Here is a 13,384-nt window from a genome sequence, read left to right on the forward strand (position 1 = left end):
TTAATCCCAATACTATTTGTAATTATCTTGAATTACTTCGTGAACAGGTGGTAGAGACATGTGATTATTTTAGGCGTACAAATAAATCGAAAGATGTGTTTACATGAATTTTTTTTAAATAATCTTAAGAATTTACAAGTATATTATTTTTAGGTCTCACCTTTATATATCGAATGGGAATGGAATTTGAGTGACAGAAGCAACTTGCTTTGATATTCTTGGCATGTCAGTTTGTTATGATAAAAAACATAAGATTTTTTAACTCTAAATCAAAATGATTACATTGAGCAATTGCTTTTAAAATTTAATTTAGCTGAAAGTAAACCGGTTGATACACCAATGGAATCTGGTTTAAAATTAACTAAATATAAAAGTTTTGATAAAAGTTTACCTTATCAGCAACTAATTGGACGTTTAATGTATCTTGCCATAATTACCAGACCTGATATAGCATTCTCAGTTGGGTACTTAAGTCAGTTTAACAATTGTTACAACAAGGAGCACTGGGCTCTTGCTAAGCGTATATTAAGATATCTAAAAGGTACCACAAAATATTGTATTAGATATTGTGACACAGATGACAACAAGATAGTGGGCTATGTGGATGCGGACTGGGGTAGCAATGTCATAGATAGAGAATCCTGCACAGGCTACTGCTTCACTCTTTCTGGAGGTTTGACATCTTGGGGAAGCAAGAAGCAGAAGAATGTTGCGTTATCTAGTACAGAGGCAGAATATGTGGGTATATCTGAGAGTTGTAAAGAGGCTATTTATCTTAGAAATTTAAAAAATAAAATCACAGGTCATATGCAATGTATTGTAATTTTTAATGATAACCAGAGGGCACATAAGTTGCTACACAATCTATATTCCACAATAGGACAAAGCTTATAGATATTAAATTCCATTTTGGTCGTGAATGTATTAAAAATAATGTAATTAAAGTTGAATACCTACAGACAGCATATATGCCAGTAGATATACTTACAAAGTCCTTAAATTCTGTAAAACATTATAAATTTTTAGAATTGTTACATTTTTAAAATTGTTGAAAAGTAAAGCTTTTTTGTTTTTTTTTTTATTTTGATATAGTTGGGGTATTAATTGTATATCAAAATAATATGTAGCTCATATAAAGTACTGTTAGCGACGTCTAGTATAAGCTATGTAAACTTATGTATGATTGCAATAATAATAAATAACTTTTTAGTCTGTTCGATGAATGTGAACAAGTCGTTTCAATTAATAGGTATTATTGGCGTTAACTGGTTACGTTATTGACAGTTAAAAAAGAGGTACTTTTTACAGAGTTAGCATCACAAAGAGTAGCAAAAACTACATAAATAATTGATCTAATTTTTTTTTCTATTTTGGACTGATGCTAATAATGATGAAATTATAAGTAATACAAAATACATAGTTTATCAATTGCACGTTATCCGATTTCAAAGTCATCGTAGCTTATCTGACCGAACTAGTGAAGCATTATAAAGAGTCAACAGTACAGATACAGTGTTATGGACTGGAGTCTCATTTTCAGGTACAAAAATCTACTAATTTCGATGTGTAATTGTTTAAAAATTGTAATATTTTTAGACTAATCAAAGTATCCGACATAGCCTTAGGGAAATACTAAATTGAAGCAGTAGGAAAGACCACAGCGGGTAAAACAGATGGCCACTGGGACCCTAAGGTTCTGAAGTAGACCTCCACCCACAAGGTTAATAGAAGACGTTGCTGAGGTTGTCGGAAAACGTAGGACACTTCACACTTTTGTTACTGAAAATCTATGGAGGATGCCTATGTCTAGCAGTTGTTCTCCGACAGAAATGACGAAGGTAATCATAAATCAAAAGGGAAAATTCGATATTGAGCTCTATTATATAACATAAATATTAATGTATTTATACATATTTTCTTTGTTTCTACCATATCATATGTGATTGAGTAAATTTTTTATTCGTCTTTTTGTGGCATCTTTTTAGATCAGATTTTTTTTTTATTTTTATGTGAAAAACTCAGCGGAGATAATAAGGCTTCTTTATCTTTTTTTGTCTCACATTGAAGAATTTTACATATTATTAACAAAGTATTTTTATTGTCTAACATGCCCTTCAAATCGGAATATGAAGCATACAAAATCGTGACTTGGAAGGAGTTAGGTTTATTTTACTAGTGTTATTATGCAGACATATTATTATAGCACACTGCTGATCTCATGGTCAGTGGCGAACTGCCTTCATGTTTTAAAATAATACAATAGATTGAATGTACGACAAACATTCCGGAAGAATAGAGTTGAAAGGTCGAAAGTGAGCGAAATGCTACGTATTCGAAGTGACCCTAGGTCAATTAACGGGGTCACTGTATAAATCTTGATTCTTATCTTCGACACGACAACCCTTCACCAGTTCATGGTAGTCAAATAAAAAGTCGTTTAGATTATAAAAAATATATTAATTTATAATAGTTTTATTAGCGTTGCATGAATTATGATATACATTTTATAACTATTCCTTACAAAACATTTATTACAAAACATTTATTCTGTAGGTAAATGATTGGTTATGGTGTAAAAGTTTTGAATGGGTAAATCAAATGCTCATTAGTCAAGCAAAAAGTTTTAAAACTTGTACACCTATTTCCAATAACCATGTCACGGTCACTCTGAAATATGTTACATTAATTATTTTTTTCTACTCGATCGCGACGCCTTTATAGCTTCTAGCAGTACAAAGTCTGTAGGTAAAGACCGTAAGCAATAAATAAATTAATATGTTCGAATTAAGAAAACTCTTTTTATTACTATATTATCATTCCGTTTTTATTATTTTAGAGACCAATATTTTTGGATAGAGTATATCATACATTATTTGTCAGAAAAATAGCAATTTATTCTAAGTAAGAAAAGGACCAATATTTAGCTACTGCCGCACGGTGTTTTTCTTACTTAAAATGGACTTCCGCAAGGTAACGCCTGATTCCATTAGCTATTTATTCACCCTTTAAAGAGATTTGACAAGCTTTTATGTATCATATCATCATAATGTCTCTGGTACCATTAGAGATTTAAATTTTGGAATTTTTCTTTTGCTGTCTAAAGGTCGACTAAAAACATAGCTGATTCATAATACTGTTTTCGTTGTCCACTGTTAGAATTTTCTAAACACCTCTGTAATTATTTATTTTCCCTGCAATTGTCACAATCATCATGAATTTTTCCTCCCTGCCATTCTTGCTGCGACTAGCAAGGAATTCAGACAGTTCAGTAGAGCTTCGTTTATGAATGAGCGTGGTTCAAATTTTGATGAACTTGATATGTTTTATTTCTTACAAAAAGTCTTTGAAAACTGATGGTTTGGGTGAATGTGTTAATATTAACATGAACTTAGACGTAATATTATTACGATATTTTTTTAATTATGTATCTGTTATGCTGGAATTTTGAAAACACGATTTTAATTCTTTACACGTTACAGCAATTGTTATATTAAACATAATTTTTTCTAGGTACTTTTAAAACTTCGATTAGCAGATTAAGATGCTTAACATATACAAGAGAGCAGCGTCTGTAAGTGATCAAATATTAAGGAACATGTTATGCTTTATTTCTTACAAAAACAACTAAGTTACTAATCAAATTATGCAACTGTTTCATATCAATAATGACGAATACGTAATATCGTTGTAGCTATTTTTAACCATTGACTAAATTATAAGCTATATATTATAAACGTTTTCTTGATTTAATCCCTCAGTCTATAACAAATTTAATTTGTATCTAATAAATAATAATAATTAACAATATGATTGTTATTATTATGATAAATAAACAACAACAATAATTATAACACCCACAATCGTAATCAATTACGAGTCAGTCTTCAACCATAAAGCTACCGGTGCTCTAATTTAAATTGCAAGTGTAATTCCTTGTTTATAAATTATTAATTACATCACGAATCATTCTCGTTGTGGGATAGCCTCACCTATAGAACAGACCTTCACGTAAGTCAGTTTTTATTTTATAGCGCTCACAAAGTAAGCCTGCAATTCTTGTTCGTTTAAAAGAGACAAGAGAATATTTCAAAAGTATTTAAGAGCTATCAAAAACTTAAATAATAATCAGTTATTAAGTAAACTTTATTCCTTTTAATAAATTAAAAAAAATATCCGTAACTGGTTTTTTTTAAGAAACGGACAAATATAAGAAATCTTCATAATAAAAACAATGTACTTTTTTGATTTTATCATGAATAATATTCGTCCTCATCACTTCAGCAGTAAGACGTTCACTGCTGGGTATAGTCAATTCCATAGTTTCCAAATAGAATCGGTTGGAAGCAGCCTGGATCAAGCACCTTGCTACGAACTTAAAGGTTCTACTCTCCGTGTGGGTGAACGTCGGATTAGTTTTTCTATCCGTGGTCTCAAAAATGGTCACAAATTAAAAAAATAATCAAAAAACAATTGGTGTTGTTTGATCTATCTAGGTTCTTCATACTATCAACTTATTGAAGATAAAAAATCTCATGTTTCTGCTAGCTAGTAGTAATTGTTAAGATATATTTTAAACGCATTGTAACACTGCACACATATTGTTTATTTAGATTTACATATTGTACATGGAATTGTGATTGGCATACAATGACACATTCGGCCTTGCTCGTTGTTCCTAATTAAGACCTTGCATATTGAATACAATCATTATTGATTATACAGACTCAAAAATGAACCAAAAATTCTATTGCTTTCAGGATATTATTATTCAAGTTCTTATTGTTTTAATACTAGTGTGTAATCTGACTCTATCGTTATCATTTCAGCTGTAAGGCGTCCACAGCTGAACATAGGCCTTCTCCAATAACTTCTAATAGGACCGGTGGCTGCATCGAGCGTCTTTCGACGACCTTATAACTATTACGACATAATCTGCACTGCAAGGCATAGGCCTCCTCCTAAATCGCCACAATGATCGGTTTTGCGCAGCCCGTTTCCAGCCACTTCCTGCAAACTTAACTATTTCGTCGATTCACCTTGCGATAGGCCTTCCTACACCACGTTTACTAGAATATTATCTATACAAGAATGTATAAAAAAGTAATATAGATTAAAAAAGGGCTTAAAATTAAATGGGCTTAAAATGCATAGATTGTTTATTTCGTATTAAAAACTAATTAATACAATTCACGTCCATAACGATCGATGGATGATATCAATGACCGCAACATTCCGTTCGACTGCATTCTTATCGCCTAAGAAGATTACACGGTATAAATATTCGACTGTGATCTGGCACCGAACTATTCTTTAATAATCGTCATTAACTTTTTATTCAGTGAAGTAAACAGTAACGAGCGATGTCGTTGGCAAATGGATTGAATTGATCTCCAAGAGGAATCCACTTCTATCCAAGCTAATTGTTTTGAAATGCTTAAACCGTTGTACAAGTGATCATAAAAAATAACTTAAACCAGAGGATGAAACCGTCGCTACGTGGACTGGAAATAGTTTGATAAAGAGAGTGTAATAGTTAAAATGTAATTGCGTGTCTTAAGATCGGTATTTGTCGATGTAAGCGTATTAATTGCGTTCATTTATCTTTTAATTGCTTATTCGTCGCCACAAGATTTATACTTCCAGGGATTGAATGTTAAATAACGTATGATAAACATTTAAAATTCGATGTAGTATTTTATAATTCATAACTGAATAAATTAAGTCAATAATTACGATGAATTCTTAATTCCGGTCAAATCCAATTTTTAGGTGTTATTATTGAAATATATATTTTTTAATTGAAATCATGACAGTGTGTGACTTCCTCAAAGATTCATCCAGCAAAGAATTATTTATTTATCTATATGTATAAAAATGCCACCCTCTAATGCGTATAAGGCTATGCTTCGTTATAAGAATGATCAGGAATCGTTACGTATTGAAAGCGAAGAATCAACCTGGTGTTTGACAAGCTGACGGAATCATCAAGATATTTGAATTTTATTATATATTATATTAATAAAGATAGTAATGTATACGTTTAAATATCTGTATTATGGTATATTTATATAATTACAGATAGTAGTAGCTATTAGTATATTTGAACAGGGTGTTCCCTTTTAATTCTTTTTTGTCCTTTGTGATATTTACTTGAAGGCAGATCTTCATTAATTTTAGTTTGCACCGCCTAAACAGTTTACAGGTAGAGAATGCCTTCGGCATTCAGTTGGTTGTTATAAATAAATTGTGTAAGATGTGTTTAAATAAATAAAAACAAAAAAGGTCGTCATAATTAGGTTTACTAATTAGGCTATACTGCCCTAGCAATTCAAGTTAAGATTAAGGTATTTATATATTTTTGTTAAGACTCGAGGAAAGTTCTTGCGGAGGGAAAAAAAATTATTATTATAATAAAACCTATACTTCTTTTCTCATATAAACAACAGAGAAAATAATATAATAAAATATATAATAATAATAATGAAACATGTTCCTAACTGTCGAACGTTTGACGCCAATCAAAACCAAACACGCCATATAATCAATCAAAAATACCATTGCAATGAAAACATAATCAAGTTTTTATTGACATTTTATAGTGTATGAAATAAAAATATTTTTGTAAGTAATTGTTACACATTACTTACAAAAAAATATTTTAATAATGCTTTCTCTATGAAAAAGATTTACTTAATCAATTTTTCAATCCAACTGCCGCGATGTAACGAAGCACTTAATACGTTAATTATTAAAATTGATATTTTTTGTTCTATTTTTCCGGTCTGGATTTATACTGTTATTTTATTAATCTGTTTTAAATTTACATTAGCTTTAGGGAGGAAAAACTTAAAAGGCATAACATTATAGTAGATACTCTATTTAACAAACTAAAAGGAAGATTTATTCATACATTATCGGTGCGCATTTATGTTACTGAGCAATAGCGTGTAATCAAAACAAGAAAAAAAATCGCCGCGGTCTTCCCTCGCGCCTTGCTATATTAGATAGCCCGTCCCTGGGTATGCGTGTTTGGTTCACACTACGCCCGAAACCCTCGTGGTGCTACACGATGGTTCGAGACCACAACGAATAATCGTCCGCTTCCGAGTCGCCGAAGCTAGTGGGAGTGTAGAGCGCCCACCCTCCCGCGACTCCAAAGGCCTCGTTTATGGTAGGGGAACACCATTCATCGAAGAGCCGTCGTGAGGCGCATCCCTGCGCTGATGGCGTCGTCTCCGAGCGGGATCTGTCCTCTGCCGATTCCGTTCCATACCACACTGCCTACGCCAACCCGTCTGCCAAGCGTGGCGATTTTTTGATTGATATATCTACCCAATTATATCTCTGGAAGAGGCCTTTGGTTTGCAATGGTAATCTACGGGCTGTAACGACGAACGGCAAGAGATTTTTACCTACAACCTGATCTATCAAAGGATTTTTAAAACCACAAAGCTTAGAGACTTGAAATTAGGTAACAATATTACTTTCGCTGAGTTGAGATTACCTAAAACATAATTTTTCGAAATTCTACCCTTAAGTTGGTTGAAGGCGCGTATTAAAAATTTTCAAACAGTTTTCAAAATATAGTTATTATAGGTACAAAGTTTCGTCATAATTTTTTTGGCTTGTTAAAAATTCCCAAGATCGGATTTCACTTTAAATTATACCTAAACAAAAGACAGCGAGGTCCACGCGAAAGGGGCGGGGAACAGATGGTATTCTATAAATGTATACATAAATAGAGCAGTCGTAACCCAGCGGTAGAGGACTGAGACTTGTGATCGTGGTTGTTACTTTCCCGGGATACAACTTATATAATTCCTACTTTGTGCTATATAGGAGTCCTAAGACGGTCAGCAGCGTCCTCAGCTTATCATAAATTAAAATTTATTAACACTGGAAGCACCAATTCGCTTAATAAACGTGGCATTTATTGTATACATAGATATCTTAAGGGGAATCCTGTACCTTTCAGTGGGAGTATATGAGCTAAAAAGATGATGTATAAGTATGTTTAGTGTTTTATATATTTTTAAGAGAAATTCTTCATCACAACTTTTCTCGTTTTTATAACCAATCTCTCGTTATACATACAATAATAATTACTCACACCTTTGTGAATATTTTCTTTATAAGCCTAATGTATTTTATATCCCCATGGCCATTAATAACATAACAGATAAAAAGGAAGTACGTTATAGAGAATGCAACTCCATTCAGATTTATTATTTACGTGTTACATAAAGATTCATCATTAGAGCAACAAAACAGGTTCAGCCATGATAATAGCTTCCCAGAAATATATTCACTTTCGTTTGGGCGTCATACTGTCTGTAGATGCTCTTTTATTGACTTAGTAGTGAATCAGTAAAAGTGAATTGACTTTTGTAAGTCACGTACATTTTGATTGACGGTTCCAATGTCTCAATGGATCTACTTTGATAGAGCAGGTGGTGAATAATTGATTGCATCGGCTACTAGTTTTTTTTATTTGTCGTTATTATAATTGAATATCGATTACATGTTAAGGTTTCGATTGTTTGTTCTGAAATTTAATTTAATATATATATATATATATATATATATATATATATATATATATTAGCCATGCTTAACAGTCAATTAATGCTTAGAAAAAACATAATAAGTTCAATTTTTACTCGGCTACACTGACATTTTGACTGACATTTATAGATATGATTTTATAATTGATGAATATCATATTTAAATATAAATATTTATTTATAATTTAATAATAAATTATCCTATTCTGGTCGAAAACAAATTCAATAATTCTAAATTATAAAAATTAGTCTAGCTGCAATTTCCACACTACGTACTTGAGTTGTAGCTGGTGTAACTAACACCAATTTGTTTTATAGATATTATTTTATTTGTTCATGGTTATGTTTGAATTTGTAATATGTATCATGAATAAAGAATTTATTTTAAAATTTGAAACTTCTTTAAGTATTGTATTATGTTTAATAAATTATGACTGTAGTCTAATTATCAAAGTAACACTGTATTAATTTTCTGGGGTAAAACACTACATATCACCCGACATCGATTTGACGTTGATTTATTGGAAACCCAGTATATTGATGTATACTGCGTTTCCCATAAATAAAGGAATAATAAGGAAAAGAAATGATAGTGTAAAAGTGACCATAAAACCCATCTAAGTTCGTTGCAGGTCTGTTCAAATCTGTGCGCGTTTGGTGGGTACTAGGTACGAGTAATCGTTGAAGGTTGAAGGTAAAGTTGAAGTTGCCATTATAGGGGAGCTTATATGATTTTAGAAAGATTTTGGGATGTTCTAGAATTATTCTCATGACGCTTATAAATAGCTATTGTAAATGGTATATTATTATCAAAAAAATCTAAAATATATATTGGCATTGTGATCGCAAATCACATTGTTTTTTTTTTAATTTGATAGCGTGGTATGTTACCTTCACGAAAGGCATTGATACATCATGCCAACCGCGAGAGGTACAACGGTTCCTTAATAGTATCTTGCGCCGCCATAGTTCTAGCGGGCCCGCCCTCGTCGCTCGGCCAATGCGCAAACGCAGCTTCGCATTTCGCCAGTAATGACATGCAAAATTGTACCCCCAAGCACCGCCGCCCAGTCGCTAAATTACACCTTGTTTCGTTTCGCGCTCCAGTTTAAATGCTTTTATAAATATGTGATGACAATTGCCACATGGATACCATATATACATAAAGCGCCAAGTTTTATAAAATCATTATTCAATGATAGTGAAATATAAGTATAGTGTATAGTGAAATACCGTATCTATAAGGTTTATTCAAAAATATTCGTATAATATTTTTAATAAAATACATATTTATTACTTAAGATAATTTATACAAAAGGAAAATCTGTTGTACAATGTCAATGATTATTTTAACCTATAAAAAAATTTGTTGTAAATCGGTCTAAAACTCAGAAATGAAAATGGCTACAATTTATGTTTTTTACGAATTATGCTCCTAAAAATAAGGAAATTAATCTAATCTCGTCTATAATATGATAAATTTCCAAATATTTAATATCATATTTATTACGTCATGAAATTTATTGTAATTATTTCTGCTACATCGTGGTAGCGGTTAAGAAATTTAATGTCGATAATTTTTATTAGAAGATCATTACTTTAATCATTATGAATAACAACTATTTAATTTTATATCTCTTCTAGTTTTTTATTTTATTCACTGCGTGTTTACGATGGAGTAAAGAGTCATGTCATGTCAATGCGATTATTAGACCACCCTGCTTCACTTGTTAGCGCAATTTCAATGACATACCGGCCAAGTGCTTTACGCAACCCGAAGCTCAATACCGTCTGCATCATTAGCTTATTTCACTCCCGCCTCTCCGTTACCCAGCGGCGTTCGTAATTTGCTTTGTAATTTTGTCCACGAACAACATTAATGATATGTATCGAGAGTCGGAATGTCATTTTGTAAATTATACAGTCGCATTACGACTTCGTGTTATAATTGGCCGCATCACGCAGGGTGAGGAATGTCGGTTCGGCGTGTTGTCGACGTCGTTAGGATTAATGTGATACGGCACTCATCCTTCGTCCTGTATTAAATACAATTTTCTAGTTTAAATCGTCCTAACTATAACTCTTTGTTTGGCTACAACTTCTTTCGTTTCCTAGTCTTGTTGCTTAACACAGATTGAATTGATTCTTTCCAATAACTTATTATATGAATTTATGATCTATTTGGAACAGGATGTCCTTTAAGATGATTTATTTTGTTAACTGGAGTTTGGAGTGGAGACCACAGACCGACTAGCGTTGCATATAGCGTGCGCTCACAAGGAGGATAAGTGACCCTGTCAAGACCATCGGAAAAGGTTGGACGCAGGTCGCTTCCAACCGATGTTACTGGAAGTCTAAGGAGGGTTATGTGCAACAGTGCACGTTCTACGATTAAAATAATAACAAACAGTTTTTTTATTATTATAATGTATTAAAAATGGTGAAGTGGTAAGTCTTAAATTGCATAATCATCATTTCAACCGAAACATTCCCACTTCAAGTGGTAGGCCTCATTCAAAGAGCGCCACTATCCGGTCAAAGAGAACTACCCACAACCAGCGATTTCCCGCAACCTTGGCTATGTCGTCGATCCACCAAAAGAGAGGGCTACCAACGCCAGATCTACCGTTTTGCTCAACTATTATTTTTTTACTTATGCTATTAACTATTCAGAACATGAAAACCTGCTTGAAACACCCAGTGCAATTAAATTTGACATTAAATTATTTTTGTTTTCATTTATCAGTTATGCAATGACCTGTATATTATTCCACGAAATTTATGAAATATTAAAACGTTCGCTGTTCTACTATTTATCGAAGGTCCTGCCATCTAGTGACAAGTAGCAAAACTGTATCAAATCAAAACTTAATATTTAATTTTAGTAAAACATAAAATAATTTCAAACACAAACTAAAAAACCTGTTTTATAAATTATATATTATTTTTAATACTTATTCAAAAATAATAGATAAACAAATGTTAATAATTATTGATGTAAGTGAATGCCATCTGTTGATTTTTTTGTTAAACTAAAATATTTTGAACAACTTACAAGTTTGCATGTAGTTTGTATTTTATAACATAGATTGCACTTAAAAATTTTAGTATTATCTGGAATGTGTATTTTAGCTTAATAAATACATAACAGATGGCGTTATCTTTAATAGATATTGTAGTAAACACTTTTTTATTATTATATACCTATTACAAGGGTTGATATATATATATTCGCGTCTCTTATAATTTAATAAAATAATTGTAATATTTATCTTTTAAACAAATTATAAATTTATAATAACCTATTGTTATTATTACTCTCTTACGCTTTCATTTTTTGTTTTAAATGTTAAGCACGTGTACTTCTCTTTTTGAAAGCTGCTTTAAAATATTTGCCACTGTAAATGTTTTAAGAGAGCAATGAAAACATTTACCCGGTACAGACATTGTACGCGAATACAACTTCTTACAATGTTACTCGCGCGAATTTGAACATTAGCATGAAACTTTGTTTTCTTTATACATGTAAATTATTGAATGTGTATTCATATTATAACACTAACTTTAAAAAGATTAATATATATACATTAAGTTCTGCTTCTTCTTCGTTTTGGCGATGTTAACTTGTTGTGTTGGAAATTAAATCATATAAGAGATCATTTCCAAAGTGGATATAATTTCGCGATCCGAACATAATAACTCTCTTAAACCTATATGGTTGAATACAATTAGTGGTAAGTAGTTACCACCTAAACTCTCCTAGCATGTTGTTAATCATTAAAGACGCGTGTGGCTTGGCATATCCTACATGCATAAAGGAACTATACTAACTATATGTAACCGTTTACATTGGTGTATTCAAGACGTTTTTAATTTTGTCGGTTGTTGATTCTATAGTTGCTAATTGACTGATTGCATCAAGAATTTCCTTCCAATTCCATTGAACGCATGGTTATCCAGTCTAGCGAATATTTGACCCGGCTATCTACGCTCGACCCTCAATCTTTTTCGTCTGTTAATCGTGTATGACTCATTTAAATTCTCAGCCACGATCTGTTTCATAGATATCAAAGGAAAGGATCTTTTGCGTTAATTCGCTTATTATCTATTTATAGAGTTTGTTCTTATCAACGTAATGGAATAATTCTAAATTATTTTTGATTAACCTTTAATCTTCATCATTTCAGCTGTACGAATTCCATTGCTGAACATAGGCTTCTCCTTTAGATTTCCATTATGATCGATTGGAAAGTGCCTCACGCGTCTTGCGACGACCTTAACAAAGTCGTTTGTCTACTTTCAATGTTTAGCTTCGTAATACAAGAAAAATTGTGTGTACGATGCCTTTCCTGCACGATTATTATGGTTACATAAATATTTTTGACGATTGGCTTATCAGAGTGTCTCACCTTGGACGTATTATCAGAAGTTTTAAGTATCTGGTATGCGGTTGCATTTGATAAAATGTTAGATCCATAAAGTGTATTTTTTATGCTTTTGGTATTTACTGTAATCAGAAATTTTATCTTTTTTAACCTCTTTTTACTAAAATAATACAATTAATTCTTAAAAACACAAATCTCACTTTTTATTTGTGGTCACAGTAAAAGAAAGAAAATCTATTATATTTTATTAGATTTTCATTATAATATATTAGGGTTTTATTATTATATTAGGTTATTTAATTCATTGAGCAGTTGTAGGCCTGTAGTAGAGGACTGTTACTAGCAATCATAGATCGCGTATTTAATTCTAGACATACAGTTGTAAATATTTCAAACAAAAAACAGTACGTGACATTGAGTTGTAAATAAATTTTC

At 31.7% G+C, this 13,384-nt stretch overlaps 1 protein-coding gene across 1 annotated transcript; it reads left to right on the forward strand.

Moving 5' to 3' along the window:
- Nucleotides 1-339: 339 nt before the first annotated feature.
- LOC137918548 (uncharacterized) lies at nucleotides 340-894 on the forward strand. The gene has a single exon (XM_068761369.1). The coding sequence runs from the start codon at nucleotides 340-342 to the stop codon at nucleotides 892-894; it is 555 nt and encodes a 184-aa protein (XP_068617470.1).
- Nucleotides 895-13,384: the final 12,490 nt, after the last annotated feature.

Source organism: Battus philenor, unplaced genomic scaffold (genome assembly GCF_028537555.1).
Source record: "Battus philenor isolate CCGP_79_NKW_IND1 unplaced genomic scaffold, ilBatPhil1.0.hap1 SCAF_14, whole genome shotgun sequence".
Classification (NCBI taxonomy): domain Eukaryota; kingdom Metazoa; phylum Arthropoda; class Insecta; order Lepidoptera; family Papilionidae; genus Battus; species Battus philenor.

Excerpts from the sequence above, each read along its gene's own strand:
- LOC137918548 (XM_068761369.1), top strand. The coding sequence starts at position 340 with ATGGAATCTGGTTTAAAATTAACTAAATATAAAAGTTTTGATAAAAGT.